The sequence below is a fragment of the Lissotriton vulgaris genome, unplaced genomic scaffold (genome assembly GCF_964263255.1).
Source record: "Lissotriton vulgaris unplaced genomic scaffold, aLisVul1.2 SCAFFOLD_184, whole genome shotgun sequence".
In the NCBI taxonomy this organism is placed as follows: Eukaryota; Metazoa; Chordata; class Amphibia; order Caudata; family Salamandridae; genus Lissotriton; species Lissotriton vulgaris.
The window spans coordinates 2,552,541-2,576,744 of record NW_028248598.1 but is presented as its reverse complement, the minus strand read 5'-3'; the positions used below and the strand labels follow the sequence as shown (position 1 = coordinate 2,576,744).

The 24,204-nt window shown below is 44.1% G+C and overlaps 1 protein-coding gene across 1 annotated transcript in view; it reads left to right on the top strand.

Moving 5' to 3' along the window:
• LOC147663990 (interleukin-18-like) overlaps positions 1-24,204 on the top strand; it is a 252,951-nt gene that overhangs the window by 102,802 nt on the left and 125,945 nt on the right. The window contains exons 3-4 of the mRNA XM_086950024.1: positions 3,639-3,667; positions 6,007-6,144. Of these exons, the coding sequence (XP_086806150.1) occupies positions 3,639-3,667; positions 6,007-6,144 (167 nt within the window). The remainder of the gene's footprint in view (positions 1-3,638; positions 3,668-6,006; positions 6,145-24,204) is intronic.

Below are 24,204 nucleotides of genomic sequence, written 5' to 3'. Positions count from 1 at the left end.
TAAGAAGTGCATGTGATTAGTTCAAAATGTTAATGTTGTCATTGACAAATTTACCTAACTATAACGCTACTTTAACCTTTGTTTTTTTAAGTGAATTTGTAAGTTGGTTTTTTTAAACAAATCTTTTTATCACATCTAACTATAACGTTACATTAACTTTTGTTTTTTTGCAGAGACTATGGGCCTGATTCACAAAGGGCCTCCATACTTGTGGTGGAGGCTCCGCAGTCGTAGGAGAGTCTCTTCACTGGGGCAAAATCTCCGAAATGAGACTTCTCATTAATAACTTTGGCATTTTTTGACTAATCCTAACAACACTTTCAAAACTAATGTGATGCTTACTTCAGCTGCTATCTTGAAAATTTTGATCCGTCAAGTGGGGGCCATGAAAAAGGGGGTTGTCCTAAGACGCGCTTTTAATTCCCATAGGACCTTTAGACATGACTATAGCCAGAACTGCTCAGTGGAATTTCACCAACTTTGGCAGGTAGGTAAATGTTGGTCCAGGAAAGTGCCTTTTCATTATTTGGTGTAATTCCGTTCAGTAGTTTTAGAGGTTGTAATTGTGAAATCCAAACTTGTATATCTAGGGATGCAGTTGAATCGTGACTCCTCCCAATCTCTTGCTGAGATCTGATTGGCTGCCAACATTTCAAACCGGAAGTGTTGGCAGCTATCTTAGGTTTTGGCTTGAGCCGAGTCCTAGAAAAAACCTACAAAAAAGTAAAGGGGCAGGGCCGCAACACCCTCACCCCCTGGCCCTCTTGGGAGTGGGGCTCCCCCAAGGACCCTGCAGGGCCAAAAAAACAATTTTTTAAATGTCATTTTCAGCTGGATCCACAAGTAAGGCACGGTTTCCCAAGCTTCGTTAATTCTCAGACCCAGGTGGGCCACGTCCCAGTGGTGTTTTTGAAATAAAGGAGGGGGAGCTTATGGTCCCCCTCTCCTGGGGCTTATTATGCCCCTGTGACCACAACTTCCCTGGGCTCATACTCCAAAAGCAAATCAGGAGGACCTCGCGGCCCCGTGCCCGGGGATCGCCACCTCCCAGCAGCTTATGCATTCTATGGGGGTCCTCTCTGATCTTCCCTAATCCTGAGAACCACCGGCTTCCCGGGGCCAAAAACAGGTTTCAGAGGGGGGCTGAAATTGGCCCAGTAGGGGGTTTACGCGATCCTCTTCCCCTCATTGTTTTTTTAAAGGCCAGGCCCCAGTGGATAGAGTTCCCGAGCCGAAATCAGCCGAAGAGGGAGTAGGCACGCTGCTCCTAATAAATAAAAAAAATAAGAAAAAAAATATTTCCGAAGGCCAAGCCCTCTTTCAACACAACTCTGTAAATGCGCTTCCTGGTGCTTAACTGGTTGGGGGATGAAGTCCAGTAAGTTCCAAACGGCAGGATTTCATAGAGGACTTTAGAGGCCACGCTCCCTTTCTCCACCACTATGTAAACACGCCTCCTGGTGCACTGCAGGTTGGAGCATAAAGTCCCCTTGGTTGCTGCAGGCCCTTAGAGGCCAACAAGCCCTCCTGCTACCTCCATTAAGTCCCAAACAGCCTGATTGCTGAGAGAACTTCCGAGGCCATGCTCCCTTTCTCCACCACTCTGCAAATGCGCCTCTTTGTGCTCTGCTGTTTGGGGGAAGACGTCTTCTTGGATGCTGAGGGTTCTTTGGGGCCCAGAAGCCCTCCTGTTTCCACCAGTAAGTCAGAACCACTATATATATATTAGATACAAATGCATACAAAATATGACTATTGCATGGGCCACTTTATAAACAGAATTAGCACTTTATTCAATAATGGCAAATCCTAAGTGGGCATGATCCAACGATGAAAATGCATTAGCGCAGTAATGTGGGATAATCCTACATGTGAAGATGGTCACATAGTAACTGATATGGGATAAGATAAAAATGCATACAATTGAAAAGTTTGATGCACAGTGTTACCCATTTGGTCACATGACAGGACATTAATGCATTTTAGTTTCAGTACTTCCGGAGTTTATCTTTGAATTTGTTGGATATGTAGATATTAATATACAACACTGAAATATATTACAGCTGCTAAATTTCTCGAGATAAGCACCTTTTCATGTATTTTTGCACTTTGAAAGCACTCAGCACTTTAATGTGGTGTAAATGGATCGATAATCGCAACAGGAATGAATTTGTGTAAGTAGCAATATATTTAAATGGATGGTTGTTGAGCAGTTTCTTTAAGAAGAGATAGAATATAACATGCACATGGATGTGGCATTCAACGAGGCTCTTTATGAAGTTGGCGAATTTAAATGTATCGCAAACATATGAGCAATCTTAATTGCATATATATTTCCGTTGATGATTGATTGGTAGTAACAACATCTACACAGCATGAACAGAATGTGGACGGAATGTTACACAATGAAAATCATGATCTATTGCCTATGTTTATATATCACGGGGTGTAAGGGGTTAAATAGGACGACACCATTTGCAGAGGGTCATGTGATTAAGGCTGTGTGAATACGGTTGAAACGCGTCATGGAAAATGCACTGTGCACAATATAATTTAAGGGACTAAAACAACAATAAAAATATTTGCAACGCACCTTGAAGGCATCCGTGCCTACTTTGAGTGATGGTGGCCACTGGGTAGTTATAGTTAGAATCACATTTCCACAGGAAATAGACTTTTTAGTTTGCTTATAACTGGGGTATAATTTGACGAAACTTCACTAAACTTTGCCAAAAAAGTCTCATTCACCTCAGTTCCTTCCTGCAACTGTTTGGGGGTGCTCTGTCAAGCGGGCTGAAGTACACCAAATTTGCCTGAAAGCTAGATCTCTGTCCTAAAAGCTTTTTATGATTTGGTGTAGATACGTTAATAGTTTTTGAGAAATTAATGCTCAGACTTTATAGATATTTCATGCCATGGAGGACCCACTGAGCTAGAAGTTCCTGAGATAAGATCTGATTGGCTACCACTACATCAACAACTCCCCTCTCTCCTTGTTTGTGTGTTATAAATATAATTGAAATCTCTGTAATTTTAATCTCTTCACTGCAGAAGGTCTACACACACAAACCATAAACCATCTCTCCATCTCTTATTGTCTCTTCGTAAACATGGATGGGAGTAGCTATCCACTTTTGATTACCACTTAGAAGGTTGTGGATATGGGCTCCTATCAGGAACCCCTAAGCAATATATCGTTAGTGTAGTGAATCCATGTACCTCCTAGTTGTATATAGTAGTGGTTATTGTTTTACATGTAGCTGTCCTAAATGCTGTTACTATAAGAGTAAACTGTATATTCCTATTTTTAAAATTGCCCTCAACAGAGTCTGCAGATACGATTATTACTGCCCATACACTTGTCCTTTAATAATTGTTTTAAACAAATTGCTCTAAGTTTGGTCCAAGTGTCCTTATTCTTTTTTCATTTCCCCGTTATTGCATACTTATATTTCTAATGATGACTTTTATATGGTTTTTATGATTACAATTGTTATGGCTTATGTTGAAAGCAATAAAATGATGATGATGATGAGGTTGATGATGGTGATGATAAAGATGATGATGATACTTTCTCTTATTGTATTGCGGATAATGCATGTGTGCTGCAGCTCATTCTGTTCTTCTTTATTCACCAGGAGAACTCCCCATGCTTTCGCGCCTCCAGGTAAATTGTAACATCTCACATTTGGGCTGTGAATGTAAAGGCGTTGTACCTGGCGCTGTATGGCAATTCTCTAAGAATAAGTCATAGTTTTACAATCAGCTATGCTAGTTGCACCCTGAGTACCTTGGTGCTACTGTTCTGAGCTATCGTCTTCCACAGAGGACTCCCTTCATCGTGCCATATGAAAGCACTCTTCCTTATCCTCTTCACCATTTTTTCACACCCCGTCTTTATTCTCTACATCTTTCGACCGCCATTTTGATTGTAACTCTTCCTTGTCATCTCACAGATACACCTGTTATCGGGCCTAATTGAGTCACCCCGTCACAGCTGAGCCGGATATCCTGTCCACCGTATTTAAACTGCATTATATGCTATGCGGACGGGATATCCGTCATGTTTTTGAGGGAGTTCTTTTCCACCAATTTCTAGGTCAGGTCCATGGTACTGTAGTGGCACAATCTGAAATCTTTCTCTGCAGCCGGCCCCACACAGACCGCGGTTGTATGTGCTTTATAATTTTGAGATCCCCATACACGCTGCTATTAACACTGGGATCGCAATTAGAAGTGGAGTTTGCTGCACACTGTGACTGATTACTGTGTGCTATAAAGTCTGCACCCCTTGAGTTTCACCCATTAAAGCGTGGAAAGTCAAAACTGCTAAAATGTAACTGTGTAAAAGGCTTAGTAAATATCAAGACTTGCTGATTTTGGTACAAAAAGCACCCAAGTGGAGTTGTTCTCCATGGTTTTGGAGAAAATCATGTAATACGTATTATTTATTGCACTCTATAGATTCCACTGCCCAGGGTATAGGATTTTAATGGAAAAGCGCTCTCTCAGCATGTTATCTTGAAACTGCTCATAGGCGGGATTTAGATAGGGGTTGTTGTCAGCTTTGCTTTTGATCAGGAGCTGGGCATTCCTGTGGAGAGAAAGCCCTGATATCAATCCAGAGTGAGGGCGGGCACCAGTTGTATCTGAGCCTTCTCATGAATCTGGAATGTTACTAAGGCTCTTTTAAATGTGAGAAAGATGCTCAAATGAGTTCCTAAGTTTAGAGCCTTTAATATGGAGAGCACTTTACCTGAGCCCTTTGTATTTAGTCCGAAAGATTATGGCATATCGTGGAAGTTTGAACCTATGGAGCCAGTTAGCTTGTCTTTCTGGAAAACCTTAGGGTAAGCTAGACACAATCCATCCGTGCATGGCTGAATGCTTCACAATAGGGTGAAATAGGATTGCTCTTTCAGTGTAGGCCCTTCAGAGATGGGGTGATGAGATCATAGTGGTGCAGACAGGGTTCCAGTCAGGCTTAGTGTAGATTGCAGATGGTTATTTATGGTTGTCAGCCAAGCGTGGATGACATTGCAAAGTGCATTCTGTGTTTGGCCACATCTTGGAACAGTGCAATTCTGTGCACCATTGGTGAAAAAGAGTCATCATGATGTAGCTGTTGGAAGACAATCTATCTTTTAAACTTTTTTATTTTATTTCTGGGAGCAGCGTTATATTGGAATAATAGTTAAGCATCATATTTACAGCTATCTGTAGATGTAACGTGATGTTGCACTGATATTCCGCTAAGTAGACGGGAAAGCTTGCAGGTTTGGCAGGTGCGCGTAGTCAAATTTCAATATTTGGGTTATATGGTTTCCTGTGCGCCTTAATGTCAATGGCACTACCTTCTGCAGACACAAGAGGTTCACTGAAGTACACAGGCCCACTGAGAGTAGTGGATCCTTTGAAGCAAAGAGAAGAAAAGTGTAGTTTTGCTGGGAGATGTTGTAGATTGGGAATACAATATTGTAAGATCATTTCAAAGGAATCTTTCAAGAGAAATTATGAGATGTTGCTCCTAGAGTTATCTAAGATTTATGGCCAGATTTTAGGCACTATTACACTGTAAGTTAAATAGCCTCAGTATTTTCCTTAGAGGCATATTTACCAATATGTCAAGCAGCACTGCAAGTCACCTTGCTATATGACCAGGAAAGGGCAGGAATGCGCTGTATTTAACATAATACTGCGCATTCCTGCCTTTTCCCATTGCTGGCGCATAAGGATTGTTTTTGTGCAGGAACGTGCACCTTCCTGCACAAAAAAGCAATCTCCTGAGGCATTTTCCTCTTTCTATGTGTGCTGCAGAATGAGGCACAAATAGAAAGATGAAGTAAGGGGGAGAAATATGCAGAAGCGAGTGCAGAGGAGGGTTCACAGACTGGCCACTGAAGTCTAAATAACCCATTGTATTTTCCATTGACCCCTTTTGATACATTGAAAGTTCAACCTCATTTGGTCATGCTTCTTTGTGATATTTCTATGTATGATTTACAGACTTCAGAGGGAGAATACCGAAAACTGAGACAGTAAAAGTCAAGAACATCCATGAGGACATACTTGTGGCCGTTCCGGAGCCATCTGAAGCAAACCCAAGGCCAGTGTTCTACTCCAGTAAATTGGAATCCACCCACGGTATGAACTCTTTACATTCTCTGTGACCTCGCTACATGATTCAACCGTGACAATTTCCATGGTAATTGGTGTTTGTTCAGTTTTTTTTTCAATGCTTCTAAATTTGGCAGTTGTCCTCTGGTAGATTTTAATTTTTGACTTACACCTAAAACATCAAACTTGGAAAATTTCTAAGACAGAGTCAGGTGATAGATATAAAACGAATGTATTTCCCAGGATCGATGGAGCACTTTACAAATTACATTGTTGCTGTAACAAGCACATCTTAAACATGAGGCAAAGTACAATATTGTGCTTTAAAGTCAGACTAAGGGGTTGATGTAGGTAATTCCCATTTACAGACTCTTAAATACCGAATTTTACCGAATCGGTATTTAAGAGTCTGTAAATTGGAAGTGGGCAGATTTAGGTAATTCCGAACTTAGGAATACCGAATCTGTAAGATTCAGTATTTACCAATTCGGTAAATACCGAATCGGTATTGCACATTGATTCCTATGGGCCTTGAAGCCCATAGGAATCAATGGGAAATACCGATTCGGTATTTACCGTATCGGTAAATACCGAATCCTGCAAGGGTGCAGGGGGTGTCACTTGGACACCCTCTAGCACCCCAAGTACAGGCTTGTGTGACATGTGGCACACATACATGCCCTAAGGGCATGTCTGTGTGTCACATGGCACAGGTGTGCATGCGCACCTGAATTCGGTATTTTACCACACAATAGGATTGTGTGGTAAAATACCAACTCTTAAGAGCCTGTGGCACTCTTAGGAGTGTCAGCTACATATGGATTTACCAATTCGGTAAATATACCCATTCCGTATTTTACCGATTCGGTATATTTACCACATCGGTAAAATGACAGAATCGGTAAAATTACCGATTCGTTAGACCCCCTACATCTGAAAAGCCTAATACTGGTCGGAAACGGCCGCCGAAATCGGCCGTTTCCGACCGGTATTAGGGCTCCTACATCTGGCCCCTAGTCTGTATTTCAGTAAACATGATATGTGGGGTGAAGTGAGATATTTAATTCATGTCATTTGCAAGGTTTTGACATTTTCACATAAAACATTAGTAGGCATGCGTCTCCCAATGCGTGACTACTGACATGTCCTTTTCTCGAGACGTGAAGAGGAAGCATGGAGGAAGGGGCAGTAAACCAGCCCCATCAGCTGAGGACTAGGCTTGGGAAGAATTTCAATTACGCCAGAGTAATCGGAATAGTTTTGCTAATATTGCATTACTCTTTGATACAAAATTACCCAAAATTACACAATTACTCCAGCCGGCGGAGGTAAAAAGTAATTTTGACGAAAAAAGTCCTACAACGAGTGGACATGTAGCGGATGTGAGTGGTTGCTCGTGCTCACTATTTGTGTTTTGCTGTATTTAGCTCTGTATCTTAGCGCAAAATGCATCAGTGTTAAATGCGGGTAGTAAGTTGGGGAAAATGCCACTTCAAAAGTACATTACTTTTGGTATTTTTGCACTAAAAAATAGTCCTAAACAGAGAAATACTCTTCTCGTGTAATTTTAATATAGTGAAATTCTTAGGTAATTCCGCATGATTATGCTACATTGAATTACATCCACCTCCGATGAGGACCAAAAAGGCTGTTGTATTCTGCTACCCTGTGCAGCAATTAAAATTCTGAATGAGATGCATCCTTCATGTTCCCAATAGTAAAGCAATATCTCTGCAAGCTTAATGTGGTAAATATTTGCAGGCTTAATATGGTGTCAATGGTTTCTAAGAGAGTGCAATGGTGTAGGGGCAGCTATCCATCACACATATAGTGCACCATGCAATGGCATAGCTAGATTACCATAGACCATAGTGCAAGCAAATTAAGTGGACCCCCTCACTAGGGTGACATCTCAGTCTGTCATCTTCCCTCACCATTTCTCAACTTTCTTGGACAGAATTTGCATTATCAAAACTCATTACCATTCTCACGCATACACACACTATTGCATTTCCACTCCCTACTCTGTATTTCTTTCAAGTTTGGGCCATGACCTTTAAAAGTATTGCCAAAGCTAATACGTTTGACCCTTGTAATGTGCATGCACACAAAGACATAGCATACAGGCACCTCATACTCACACTGCTGCCCTTGTATATGCATGTACCTCTTGCTGCACTCACATAGGCATATGCCTCACTCTGCACACACACAGTCTCAATGTTCAACCCCTAGCCCACTTACCATGCATTCACAGAAGACAATGTTAATCCTGTATTCACACAGGCACACCCCTCACAATGGCCTCACATAACATTGTGGCTATCCTGCACTCAAATAATCCACTGCTCACACACAGGTACACCATTCACTCTGAAGGAGCAGTGTTTGGACAGATGGTGGCACAGGAGACACAGGTTGAGTATCTGTGCATTAGTCTACTAGTGTAATTCAACGTTCTTGACGTAAGATACGCTGAAGCCGGAATGTGCACTGAGGTTTATGTAATCCCCGATATACCACACTTTGACCAGTGCAGCTGCCGATGTGAGTCTGATCTTCATGGACTTTTGCAGGAAAGAGTGTTGGCATCAAAAACAATTTTCACTTGCCTTTTAGAAGATAAGGTGGTGGTTTTCTTTGTAGTGGAAAGAAAGAAAGAAAGAAAGAAAGAAAGAAAGAAAGAAAGAAAGAAAGAAAGAAAGAAAGAAAGAAAGAAAGAAAGAAAGAAAGAAAGAAAGAAAAACATATGGCAATTTAGCTCCTAATTATGATGTTGTTGGGAAGGCCTCCGAAATGGATTTGGCTTTTCCGGATCCGATTCTTAGCGATTGTTTCCGACTGAATCGTACAAAGGTCCAAATGACCAAGTACGAGGCGAGGATCACGTACGTGTTGACCGAATCGTTTCCGGACCCAAACCGCTCCATATGACTCGTTTGTAGCGGAATCATGCCACGCAATGGAGTCGAATTCCGACCGAGCAAATACGATGCACGATTCGGACAGCCGCTTCGCCTAGGTCTCAGCAGCACAAAACAGCTGTCGGAAGTGAACTTTGGGTGCCGTAGAAGGCCCCCCTTCACCCGGGGCCCTCGGAATCTGTCTTTGGGGTGTGCCCATGGGTCCCCCCGATCCAGGCATGCACAGTGTGGTGGTCACCAAGGGGTGCCCGCCACACTTTTCCCCACCCACCCCTTTTCTGCTCTGGGAGCCTGTGTATGCGTCTGTACACAGGCTCATAACTCACAAAAGAGGGGAGACGGTCAATAACTATCCATTACCCCAAACCCCCTAGTTAACACAAAGAGGGGTAGAGAGGAACAACAACTGACACACATCCAATAACAGGTGTGGAGTGACAAAACTCGTGTGTTTTTAAAACTGCCCTCACTCACACACAAATGTGTGTGACATGCTTCATCATCGGGTCTGCTAGCAAAACGCCCTGGCGTAGCCACGCACAGGACGGAGCATAGGGAGGGGGAGACACAAGACAACATAAAAGTGGCAGAACAGTGATAACAAAGGGAGTGTCATCCTGTGACTGGGTACAGTGATAGAACAAAGTGCAGCGTTAGAAAGTGCTTAAAACTGGCTCTTGGATACCTTTTGGACCTTTATTCATAGGTTCCACTGCAAGGATTAAAATAGTGAAGGATGGGAAGTGTTTAAAGAGAATGTCAAGTTCCCAAAACACCCCTCCTTAAACTGCCAGTGTCCACATTTTTCGACCGTCTTACTGTGCCCCTAGTAAGCAGGTCAAGCCGGTCTTCATCAGGACGTCTACCCGTCCCAGTCCACTCTCCCACCTTACCTCAATCAGGCAAATAGATGGAGTGAAATAATCATAGTCGATCAGAAACGTGTGGAGGTCAATCCCAACATCACAGGATACAAATACTGAGAAGAAACACAAAAACGATACAACCATATGCTATAACCTATTGCAGATGTTATTTCAAACATCCGATCTCATAGGTATATATCTTAATACGGCCCCTCGCAGCGGGATGCCTGGCTTTCACCTTGCGGATACCCTGCCGGGATTATCTCACAGGGGAATACCAGGACGGGTTCCCTAAGCAAGCGCCTTGATGCCTTCGGGTGATACGTGCGCTATATAAATCGCAATACATTTACATTTACATTTACATGTGTCCCTCCCTCATACTGGGTTTTTAAACTGTTGTTTTAAACAGACCCTCACCTCGGCTTATATGAATATTAACCCCCCTCCGTGTCATAATATGGTATCTCCTGTTTGAAATCAAATTAACATGTGTTGCTGCTATAAAGCCTCAGTTTCCTCTTATAGTAAAGCCAGCTATTGTTGTTAAAACAAGTTTATACATGAGAGTATAAACAGTCACACCCCAATTTTATGGCGAACTTATCGAGTTTATTAGTGAAGTATACTCAAAAAGGTGCCACGCAGGGGGAACTCTAAAGAACACAACCTGTGTTTGAGAAGAGAAATGAGCAGACCCGTTAGTAGTAAGTATCAGTAATGCAAGTTGAGATATCCCCACATACAAAATAGGTTTCACATTCTAAGAAGCATCTAAGTTTATTACAGGCACATAATACACAGTGTGGGTGAGCCGCTTAAGGTTTGAGCCAGATTCTAGGCTCTGGTTCATTTTAATGTCCTTTGGAGCCCTCAAGCCCAAAATGAACTTAGCTTCCTTTTTGTGGCTTCTGCCTGTTACCCACGCTCTAACCTCATGCATAGTATGAAAAAACCAATTAAAATGTGATGTCAAACAGGGACGAGAAAGGGATACAAACCTAATGGCCGAAGTACACAATGTGAGGAAAGAAAAACCAGGGATCAATCCCGGCTTGGCCACTTGACCAAATAGTTTGATCCTAGGCAATTGTTTTAGTTTATTATGCCTCCATTGTACAAATGAGAAACCATTGGAATACATGAGGATGTGTGCAATGCAAAAACCTCTCGGGTTAAACATAGTTGACTATAATGTTGCTCCATGTAAAATAAGAATATAGCCCAAATATAGGGTGCACATGACAAATTACTTTCTTCTTAGTCCACTAATGGTATTGTTGTCAGAGTGGGTTGGAGGTATGCATGTTTCTAAAAGCTATCACTTTTAATAAATCACTTCAATACTGTGATATAATCTGATATACTAAGGAGAAACTTGTCAAGGAAATATATTTTTAAATTTTGAAGTCATCTCTGTCCAACCAATGCACTACATGCTGTAGCTGTTAGGCTGCATAATAAAACTCAAGGCATGGGACTTACAAGCCCCCATTCAGCCAGGTTCTCTCCAGAGTGGCCAGACTGACCCATTTAAGTCTGGGCCCCTATAGTAGGTCTGTGATTAGTCTATCCAATGATATAAAGAAATACCTAGGGATCCTAAAGAAAAAATGCTGCATCACGTACGGACATCTCGGTAGGACAACCATTATAATTAGAGCAATCCTCCCCATTAATGAGAGAGGCAGCTCCCGCCAGAAGCGCACCGATCCACGTAATACCTCTACCACTCTATGTTGAGCACCAAAAATTAATAAGCCGTTTCCGCCAATTGAATCCCCAGATATCGGGGTACAGTCCTCGCCCATGGGAGCCCCACCTCCGGGAGTTCCCCAATAGGGGAGTGAAGCCAATCTTCCCAGTGGGACAAGTTTAGATTTCCCTACATTGATCCTTAGTCCCGACACGCACCCACATTTATCCAGTGCATCCACCAGAGTTGTCATCGCCCAGGCAGGGTCTCGGACATACACTGATGTTGGTCTAGCCAAATATAATCCCAAATGCCTCCATCTCTCTCTGCAGACTCGCTGCCAGTGGCTCCATTGCCATAGCACATAACAGTGGCGATAAGGGGCAGCCTTGTCTAGTGCCACGCTGCAATCTAAAGGCCAGGGATACTAACCTCCCCACTCTGATCCTGGCACTGGGCGCCAAGTATAACAACTGCACCCACTTCAAGAATCGTACCCCCACCCCATTATCCTCAGCACTTCTCACATATATACCCACCCCATGGAATCAAACACTTGTTTGATATCTAACAGTCCCAAGGCACACTCCTCCTGTTGAAGTACTGGTGCGTGCCACACATTTGGGCCAGCCGCCTAATAATATGAGCCGTACTATGCCTAGGGATAAACCCTGCCTGATCAGGGTTATTTATGCGCTGCATATATGGTTGTAATCGTGCCACCATGATGCCGCTGAGGACGTTCATGTCAATGCTCAACAATGATATGGGTCTGTATGACCCCGGGAGCTGGATGTCCCCTATCCGCCTTGGGAAGCATAACCACTATAGCTTCCAAAGTCAGGCGGGAGTGCCTGACTTTGGAATGCCTCATTATACATCTCAAGGAGGCGATCCACCAATGTGGGTGCAAATTTCTTCTAAAACTCGGCTGGAAGGCCTTCGCTCTCGGGGCTCTTCACAGCTTTCCAGGATTTGATACCCCCTAATATTTCCTCCTTTGAGATCGGGGTATCCAGCAGTTGGCTGGGCTCATTATCTAAGCAAGGCAGGTTCAGGGCAGTGAGAAGACCTATCATCTCGTCTAGGACCGAGGTCGGGAGTCCCGCGTATACGCTAGCTAGGTGGTCCGCCAAAGTGTCTAAAATCATCTGCTGGCTATATATAGTGTGGCCATCAGCTGTTTACATCTGCACAATAGGGGCCACCGGCAACTCATTGTGATTCAATCTAACAAGAAGTACCCCTGAAGAATCGACTTCCGTGTGTAATCGCTGTCGGTAAGTGATGTAATGGAACTTTTCAAGTCTATGCAACGTCGCAAGCAGGTCCTCCCGTGCCTCCCTACACTCATTCAATCAGTCTGGGGCCTCTGGTAACCCCGCCTCCAACTCATCCAGCCTTTTCTCTAGTACCTGGATATCCCTATTGAGCTGCTTCCGTACCTCATAAGTCGTGCTAAGATAAAACCCACGCACCACCCCTTTCATTGCTACCCATTCTATACCCCTCGAGGACGTGGTTCCCCAGTTTCTCGCAAAATAATTAGAGATCTCTTCCTACAGCTTCCCTGCAAAAGGCGGGTCAGTTAGTGCCTCTGTCTGAAGATGCCACATGGGGATCACTGCCCTGGGTCTGGCAGTACCCAGGGTCAAAAGCAGTGGGGAGTGATCCAAGTTATGCCTTGGTAGATACACTATCTCCTCCACTCAAAGCATCAGCATTGGCAACAGGAGGAACTGGTCCAGTCTGCTGAATGTATTTGTTGCCGGGGTGTGGCAAGAAAACATCCTAGCATCCGGGTGCCTGACCCTCCATGTTTCCAAGAGTCAGTTCAGTTCAGTTCAAGATCTTTATTCGATTATTATAAAAAAAACAATCATAAAAGCACATAGCAAAATATTTAACATAAGCAATCCATAAGAATGTTTACTCTAATGTATCACATTTGTTAAAAAGAAAGAAAGAAGAGCAGGTTAAGGACATTCTTTGGAAAAGCGGGTTCAACTCAAGTTAATATAGCAGCAAACAACAATAAATTTTAAAAGACCATGCTTTTCCTAGCAGCAATTGATTTCAAGATATAAGTAGCTGTAAAAAAGCATATGTCGGGCTCTTCTAACGAGAGTAGCAAACTCATTGCAGATTTTATAGTTGATACAGAATTATTTAAAAATAGCGGTTTAAGGTAAGCAATGCGATAATGCAGATATAAATCATAAATGAGCAAAAAGTGTGTAGAGCTCTGTTTCGTGACCCCATCACAAGGACATGGTGCAGAGGGGTATTTTTTTATACAGGGGAATGCCACCAAATAATGTACAATACCTAATCTTAGTCTAGTAAGGACAAACCGGTGGGATGATCTTGTGACCACAGTTAGGTATTTTTGGAAGCCAGTACTGACCACATTGGAGTAATAAAACTTGGAGATTGGTGACTGCCTATTAGTGTCTTTACGTGCTTGGGCTTTTTTCCCCACGTAGATAATTTTAATCTCTTTCTTGGTGATGTCAAATGCCCTATCCGGGTTATCCTGGATGTTCACATTAAATATGTCCCTAAAGGTTGTCACCACATAATTAAGCCAGGGGATCAATGAGCATTTGTCCAGGCGTCCAAGAGTCCTATTCCCCTCATTACGTCTATCAAAGCCCCGGTCATGCCAGGCTTAGTATTCACCCTAGGGGGTTCACTGTCCAGTGTCCCGTCCATTACACAATTAACATTCCAGAAAAGTACTATGTCCCTACCCAGTTAGGGGGACGCCGCTGTGAGCACGTCTTAGAAAAAACTATGAGCGTCTGAATTAGGGGCATACACATTAATAAAACACAGCTCCTGACCATGCAGCCTGCCGTGTAGGATTAAATATTGACCCTCAGGATCCAACACGTGGTGCAGATGCTGAAAGGGTGTCCCTGGGGCCACCCAGATTAATGCCCCATGCAAATCCAGAGAATGAAGTGGCATATAACTGCCCTTGCCACCTGCGTTTAATGGAGGGCAGCTCGTCCCCCCAAACGTGTGTCTCCTGCAAATCTGCTATCGATATTTTATGCCGCTGTAAGTAGGAGTACACCCGTCTCTGCTTTTCCAACATTGCCATCCCCCTTATGATCCAGGTAAGGAGTTTTGTCAGGGAGGGAGCCATGAATACAGGCAGTTGGCATCCCACTTATGTTCTCATTCAGCTAAGGCACTGTTGGCCTGAGAGCACTGTAGTGTATTACGACCAAGACATGTAATTCCTGAACTTCCCCAATAATCATATTGCATACACAAAACAATCAGAACACCCAAACCCCCTCCCCTCCTACTGGGCAGGGCAATAAGCCTATTCCTCCCACTATCACGGCAAGTGAACAATGCCATCCCCCTCCCTAAGCCATATCCCTCAGGATTCTTCATAAATGCATTAAGGTTCTGCAGCAATACCTACCACGACAATACCCATGCCAAAACCTGCTGGGTCAGGTGCTGAACAGGACCATTCGTATAAGTGACATTCAAGTGACTGTGCCCCTGCTCCGGTGCGAGGGCAATGCCTCCAGCTCCTGAACCAGGACCCAGCCTCTAATGAGGAGCGTGACCCCCCCACCACCCGCGGCACATAAGCATAATGTGTCTCTCGCCCAATGTCATAAAGATAGAAAAAATGAATTTACAGACATTCTTGCAATGATTACGTAAAGTGACTTATCTGTGTGTTCAAAACCCCGAGCTAGCTCTCCCATCCTCTCCTTAAGGTTCAGTCAATATTCGTAGCTGGAGTAACCTCCAACGCGTTCAGTTCAGAGTACGGTGACCCTTCCACAACCTGCAAGCTGCCGTCCTCACACACTTGAACCCTTCCAGGCTGCTGGCCTCCAGATCTTCTGTGTTGCCGTCCCACTCGATCCATGGAGTCCACGGGTGGTTCTGATTGCATCTGGTGCTGTCATCAAGACCCTCGATCTCCTGTGGTATCTATCCATTCTGATTCCTCTTCCGCCGAGCCGAAGAACAATGCCCTGCCTTTGTGCTCAATTCTGAGCTTGGCCAGATAAAGGCTATAATGTGCATTGTTGGTCCTGCACTCTCTGTGTATAGTCTGTGAAAATTGTAATGTAATGTGTCTCATAATGTAGAGTTAGAAGAAAAGGGTGAACCCGGAATCACTGGGACCTGGGTACTAGACGATATGCATTGAAGTGGTCCCAGTGTATTAGCGACTTTCTCATAGAAGGGAAAAACACAAAAAGAGAAAATATTCAACAGTTACAAAATGAAGGCAAAATAACAGTAATTTTCGATCAATGTTATTTAATCATATTAGGAATAAGCTTTTCAAATAGGTAGAAATTCATGGGAAAACAGCCTAAAAAGGGTATCAAATTCACATAAGTGCTGCCCAAAGAAAAGGGAGGGAGTGTAAGATGGTAAGTGATGGGAAAGAAAGTTTTGTGGTGGTGACACTTAATCACAAACAGTTCAGGTATATGTTGATTATATACCGGATAGCCACAATCTAAACATTTATACACATATTGGCCATATAATACATGAGTTCACAGTTTATTTATCACTGTTGATCGGGTATTGGCAGGTGTTGTAAAGTCGACGTTTCGACCCCTTTTCCTGTAGGTATCTTGAACCTTACTAATGGGGTCTTCATCAGGACTAGAGTGGAGTGGTAGCGGCTGGGGACACCTAAAAGAGAAGGACGGTGTATCAGTACCTGATTTAAAAATAAAAAGGAAAAAGTCCCAGGGGTCTGGGCAAGGTTAATAAATATTACCATGAGTGTAGCAGCGGGGAAGGGAGGGTCTTTCTCTCACATTCCAATCATGGAGAATAAAGGGGCTCCAAGGCTCTCAGATAAAGTGTAACGGTAAGAGTGAGGCGTCACCTGTGTGATAAAGGTGACCATTAGCCAACCTAATTCGGCAAGCAATCAAAGGTAATTCTTCGCATTGATATGAAACAAGTGCACTTACTGAATGTGCAACTGCAGTGTGCACATGTGCATCCTTATTAAGCGATTCCTTCTCACTTGGGCAGGATAGTCTTGAAGAATCAATGTAAGTGAATTACGATCCGGAATTAATCATAGGAAGGGACGTAATGAAAGGAAAAACCAGCTAAGAAGACCAAATCAAAAACGGAATCCGGTTGGTGCTCGGAAGTTAACGAAAGTGGCATGCACTCACAGGGATTTTAAAAAGGGGTGGGTCAAGCATCACTGGTGTATGCGAGGCAGAACACGCGGGTTAAATGACGTCCTACATTATACTGGCGGGCGGCGCATACAGGTTGGTTAATCAGCTCACTTGGAGCGGGCTGTGTGGCAAAAGTGAAATACAGTTGGCACGTATAAAGGAGGTGTGTCGTTTCTTAAGTATGTATGTAGGTGGGTGGTCTCACAAGGCAATCGCTCAAATGGATGACAAATAGATTCATGAGCGGGTGATTTAGCAAAAGAACCGACATTAAAAAACGAGTGGCTCGGTTGACATGAATCGGGCGAATTAAAAAACGGCCTAGACAAAGCGATTATTGTGCCCTTATGACCCAGGTTGGCGGAAACACATCGGTCACAGGATTGAAATCGACTAAAGGTACTAGCGTGAAAGTGCCTAAATCCACAGCGGCGTCGTGTCAGAGAGAAAATAATTATGCGGTTCTCTAGCACAAAAGCACAGCGGCAGTGACATATCGGTCACAAGATTGAATTCGACTCAAGGTACTTGCGTGAAAGTGCCTAAATCCACGGCGCCATCGTGTCAGAGAAAATACAGTTATTCGGTTCTCTAGCAAAAAAGCAAAGCGGCAGTGAAGGCTTACCCATTCTGCAGCTGGACAGTGTCTCTGGAGGCAGCCAGTGCTCGGCGTACTGCTGTTTAATACACTTGGAGAGCTATGCTTCAGGCGTGCACGCGATCATTGAGCTGGAACCCCAATTGACGAGGGCCTATTGTGTCGGTTGGAGAAAAAAAGCATCAGAGCAATGGTATTAATATACCATAACTAGGGATGCGGTTGGAGGGAAATGAGCATATCACACTCATGCATCTATAAAGGATGTAGATCTAAATGAAAGTACATAATAAAAAAAAAACACATTGGTGATATTGGTGCAGAGGTCACAAAATTCATTAGGAATATCGGTGCACAAATCACAAGCTTGGTATAACGTTGGGATAAGTAAAGAGTATAGAAATGATTTTGAGGTGGAGCGATTGTGGTCCAGGACAAATCAGCTTATAAGCTAGAAATCCAAAGACAACTGCTGGATGGCATTAGCTATGCCCAACTACGAACTGACCCCTCAAAGGATTTGACCACTAAATCTTGAATCTTACTTCTGCGGCTTTAGAACTGGGTTTTCTGAGCAAACTGGAGTTCGAATACTTAAATCAACTACACCCACACTTACCCACAATCTATACGTTACCACAGATCCACAAGGATATGTCCAACCCTCCCTGTAGGCCGATAGTGTCCGGCTGTGGATCTCTGCTGGAACCTCTCTGCAAATACATTGACTTCTTTCTCAAGCCTATAGCAGAGAATACAATGGCGTACCTAAGGGACACAATGCAAGCTATAACACTGATCGACGAACGTCCATATAATCCAGCTGAACAATTGCTAGTAACCTGCGATGTGGTCTCCCTATACACAAGTATCCCGCAAGACCCAGCACTGGATGTCATAGCGAACTATCTTGACAGGCGCCCAGCACCCGTGGAAGTGCCCACTAGTTTCATCATTGACTTGCTAACAATAGCAATGAAGAAGAATATCTTTTTCTTTAAAGGTCACTACTCTATTCAGACTAAGGGTGTGGCGATGGGGGCTGCCTTCACCCCAGATCTGGCCATTATCTATATGGACTATTTTGAACAATCTTTCATTTTCTCCAACAACCCACAGTGACAGAGGATAGATCTATGGAGAAGATAGATGATATCTGGATGATATGGACTGGAAAAGAAATCGAGCTTGGTCTCTTCTATGATTGGCTTAACCGATGTGACCCAGACATCAAATTTACTAAGCAGTCAGACCCTACTGAAATCGCATTTCTGGACATTAAGATCTATTATGATAACTATGAACTGTACACTACTCTCTACAGCAAACCTACGGAATGCAATTCGCTATTGAGGTACAGCAACCATCATCCGAGGGCATTGCAAGAAAACCTCCCAGGTGGCTAATTCTTGCGGATTAAGAGGAATCGCTCCAAGAAAACAGACTATATGAAAGAATCGGATGTTCTAGGTGCCAGACTCATGGCCAGGGGTTACCCAAGAAGAATGATCAGGAGAGCGCAAAAGAGGGCGTGGTTCAACCTGCGAGATGATCTACTAACCCCGAGAAATAGACAAGATCCTTCTGTGAAAAGGCTAATCCGTGTGACTACTTTTTCAACAAAGAGCAATGCAATAAAGAAAGTGATCCATAAACACTGGGGTCTTGTGACTGATGACATCAAACAACCAGAGCCGCCCATGCATGCTTCCCCAAAAGCTAAAAGCATCAAAGAGCACGTGGTTCACTCATTCCTAGCTACAGAAAAGAATCCTACAATCCAGTCCATGTGGAATCTGCCACCAATAAAAGGCCACCACAAATGCAGTCAATGTAAGGCGTGTGCAACCACGGTACAGACGAAAACCTTCACACATAATGATCATATAACTGACTTACAGGGAATCACCAACTGTAATTCTATAAACGTGATCTACAGAATTGTTTGCTCTTGTGGCCTACTGTACGTGGGCCAAACCCAGCAGAAGGTCAAGGTGAGGATACTTCAGCATCAAAGCAGGATACGATGCCAGGTGCAGGGAGCGCCCCTCGTCAAACACTTTGTCAATCAATGTCACACTCCAGACCAAATAAAATCGCTTTTTCTGGAAAAAGCAGAGTTGGGTCCAAGAGGTGGAGACATCGGCTCCATTTTGAATGTAAGGGAATCCAAATGGATGATAACATTGGACTCCATTACTAACAGGCTCAATGAACAGGACACCAGTAATGCCCAACTGGCATGTCTAAGTCGATAATTGACTCCTCAGACGTTGCGTTTGGTTCCACCAGACTACTACTCTATCCCCATATGTTGCCTACAAGCCACTATACAACCCTGTACTAATTGGTCATCGATACCTTGCATACAAATATAATTGTCATCGCTGCCCAAAATGCCGGCTACCAGTATCTGTCTCAAAATTGCTCTCTCCAACCCATTTGACCGATGAATCTTGTTTTATTTACAAACGTTATGTTTCTATTGCCTGTTTTGAGCAGCAAAACCACTGATTGGTAACATACGAATAATTATGTATGACTCTGACTCTGGTACAATAGACGAGTGTTCCGTTTTAAGATAAGAGATGGTGTGTCATTTCTGAAATGTTACATAATGCTTAATGTAATGTAATAACTCATGCCTCAAAATCATTTCTATACTTTTTATTCATCCCAACGTTATACCAAGCTTTTGATTTGTGCACCGATATTACCAATGAATTTTGTGATCTCTGCACCGATATCACCAATGTTTTTTTTTTTTGATTATGTACTTTCATTTAGATCTATATCCTTTATAGATGCATGAGCGTGATATGCTCATTTCCCTCCAACCGCACCCCTAGTTATGGCATATTAATACCATTGCTCTGATGCTTTCTTTTTCCAACCGACACAATAGGCCCTCGTCAATTGGGGTTTCAGTCTTTTTTCACTTTCGTTTCGTGGCAGACGCGTCACGCTCAATGATCGCGTGCACACCTGAAGCGTAGCTCCCCAAGTGTATTAAACAGCAGTACGCCGAGCACTGGCTGCCTCCAGAGACGCTGTCCAGCTGCAGAGTGGGTAAGCCTTCACTGCAGCTTTGCTTTTTTTGCTAGAGAACCGAAGAACTGTATTTTCTCTGACACGATGGCGCCGTGGATTTAGGCACTTTCACGCTAGTACCTTGAGTTGAATTCAATCTCGTGACCAATGTGTCACTGCCGCTGTGCTTTTGTGCTAGAGAACCGCATAATTATTTTCTCTCTGACACGACAACGCCGTGGAGTTAGGCACTTTCACGCTAGTACCTTTAGTTGATTTTTTTCCGCCAACCTGGGTCATAAGGGCACAATAACCGCTTTGTCTAGGCCGTTTTTTAATTCACCCGATTCCTGTCAACCGAGCCACTCATGTTTTTAATGTCGGTTCTTTTGCTAAATCACCCACTGATGTATCTATTTGTCATCCATTTGAGCGATCGCCAACGGTAATGAGCACAACTTCAGATTGCTTTGAGAGACCACCCACCTACATACATACTTAAGAAACGACACCCCTCCTTTGTGCGTGCCAGCTGTATTTCACTTTTGCCACCCAGCCCGCTCCAAAGTGAGCTGATTAACCAACCTGTATGCGCCACCTGCCAGTATAATGTAGGACGTCATTTAACCAGCCTGTTCTGCCTCGCATACACTAGTGACACTTGACCCACCCCTTTTTAAATCATCCCTGTGGGTGCATGCCACTTTTGTTAACTTCAGAACACCAACCGGATTCCATTTTTGATTTGGTCTTCTTAGCTGGTTTTTCCTTTCTGCTCATCTTTAGATTCATTACGTCCATTCCTATGATTAACTCAGGATCGTAATTCACTTACATTGATTCTTCAAGACTATCCTGCCCAAGTGAGAAGGAATCTCTTAATAAGGATGCACCTGTGCACACTGCAGTTGCACATTCAGTAAGTGCACTTGTTTCATATCAATGCAAAGAATTACCTTTGATTGGTTGCCGAATTAGGTTGGCTAATGGTCACCTTTATCACACAGGTGACGCCTCACTCCTACCGTTACACTTTATATGAGAGCCTTGGAGCCCCTTTATTCTCCACAATTGGAATGTGAGAGAAATACCCTCCCCTCCCCGCCACTACACTCATGGTAATATTTATTAACCTTGCCCAGACGCCTGGGACGTTTTCCTTTTTATTTTTAAATCAGGTACTGATACAGCGTCCTTCTCTTTTAGGTGTCCCCAGCCCCTACCACTCCACTCTAGTCCCGAAGAAGACCCCATTAGTAAGGTTCAAGATACCTACAGGAAAAGGGGTAGAAACGTCGACTTTACAACAACTGCCAATACCCGATCAAAAGTCATAAATAAACTGTGACCTCATGTGTTATATGGCAAATATGTGTATAAATGTTTAGATTGTGGCTATCCGGTATATAATCAACATATAACTGAACTGTTTGTGATATTGTGTCACCACCACCAAACTTTCTTTCCCATCACTTACCATCTTACACTCCCTCGCTTTTCTTTGGGCACCACTAATGTGAATTTGATTTCCTTTTTAGCCTGTTTTCCCATGAATTCCTACCTATATGAAAAGCTTATTCCCAATGTGATTAAATAACATTGTTCAAAAATTACTGTTCTTTTGCCTTCATTTTGTAACTGTTGAATATGTTCTCTATTTGTGTTTTTCCCTTCTATGAGAAAGTCGCTAATACACTGGGACCACTTCAATGCATATCTCATATTGTAGATTCGGCTTAGTACGGGTGGATAGCAGGTGCATATCGCGGTCGCTATAGTTGAAGAATCTTGCAATGATGGCTCTTGGTGGCCCCCCGGGCATGGAGGAGGGACTAGTGACCTATGGGCCCTCTCAATATTAAAGAACTGGGATTGTTTGCCTGCAGCTAGCACTTTTGTTATCCAGTCCTCCAGAAACAATTTCCGCAGAGGGCCCCTCCGTCCGCTCCGGAAAACCCATGAATCTTAGGTTATTCCTTTGTGAGCACCCCTCCTGATCTTCAGCATGCTCATCCAGCTTGATAGTCTTCCTCTGCAGAGCTATGACCATGTCCCACAGGGATTGGACTTCTGTCTGAAGGGCATCCACATTTTGTTCCATCGTGGTGACACTATCTGAGACCTTATGCCGGTCACAGTGAAGGAGGTTAACATTGATCGCACCTGCATCGATCCTGGTCACCATCTCATCCCTTGCAGTCCACACGGCCACCAGAATATAATTCAGGGAGGGATCCTGTCTTCCCCCCACCCCCTCCACTTCCTCATCATTCCGCGTGTTCCGATGCTCAGAGCAGTGGGGAAGGGGCTGCACATAGTTCGATATCTTATTGGACTGCACTCTAATGCCTTGGCCCTTCACACTGTCCAGCCGCCTCAGGGCTGATAAATACTTGTAGGTCCCAAGATGCATTCCACTTTCAGCACTCCAGTGCCTCTACCGCACAGATCCCCACTGGGACACTTATGAAGAGTTCAACTGTTTGTTCCAGCTGCAGGCATCTCCAGACCACGTCCAGGAGATGTGGACCACCACAGACCAGTCCACCTTTCCTTCCCCGCCACCGGGCCTCCACCTCTCTCTGACTCAGAAGGCCCCAAATCCTAGGCCAGCTCCTCTACGAGCATTTTCCCGGTTGGTGGGGCCTCTGAGCACTGTGAAATGTCTCATGGGTGCCCCACAGTCAGTCTAATCCGGGAATCCAGGCCCCTCCCGATAATGTAGAACGTCCGGTATGGGATAGGCGCTGGTGATCCAACACGCACTGGCACCGGCAGGGCCTCTCAGCAGGACTACTCTCACCTCACGTATAACCTCTCATGGCCTCTCTTATTTTCGACCGTAGCCACTCTGCATTCCGTGACCATCAGTTTCTAGCCTCTGACCTATGAGGCCATTGCTGTGATATTTCTGGTCTTCTGATGTGTTCCAGCCGGGGAGGCCTCTCGCTTTGGATTCCCAGCACAGATCACGAGCGCCTCTGCGTCCCGCAAGATGGCGGCCATGCCTTGGGTCTGCACTGAATTCCGACGATCCTCTCGCCCACTTGCTTGTGCTCCGAGGGGCGATTCTGGCTCAGGGGAGACACTGCTGGGGGCACTGTCATTAGGCGATGCGGGGGCCTAGCAGCACAGCAGGTTAATGCAGGATTTATGTAGTGATGGGACGGAGCTCTGAGCCGCCTGTCCTATCAGCCATCTCGTCGGCCACGCCCCCCTTACGGACAACTGCAGCTTCTTGGGGTCCTGTAGCTAGGAAAAGGGAGTCAGACAGTTTGACCTTTGGAGTCTCTTCTTCTGTCTAGGGCTCAGTAGCAACTTTTCCTGGAGCCAGGCACCAGAGGCACACTCCTCTCTTTGCTAGCTTAAGGAACAGCAGGTGTAGTCCAGTTTTCAGTGCAGCCTCTTGTCAGATCCGGAAGAGCATGGCAGTCCTTCTTCAGTCATTTCTCCAGTCCAGATGTGATCTGAGGTCTGAATGCCATATTTATGCTCAGAATGTGCCCTCGGGGACCTAGCTAATGGCCTACAAGCTCCCTTCCTGCCTTGCTTTTTTTGTTCAGCCTCTGGAGCATGATAAGAGCATCCCCTGCTGCCAGAGGCTTTTTTTTTTAGTGTAAAGACAGTCATCACCCATGGCACGCTGACATCATTACATTAAAAGTGAAATGAGCTAATTGGCTCATTGGAAAAAAGGTCTGATTTCAGTAAAAAAATGCACTGCGTCTATGTTGTGTTTTGGACAATTTCCTATTGCGGGCACTTGGTCGAC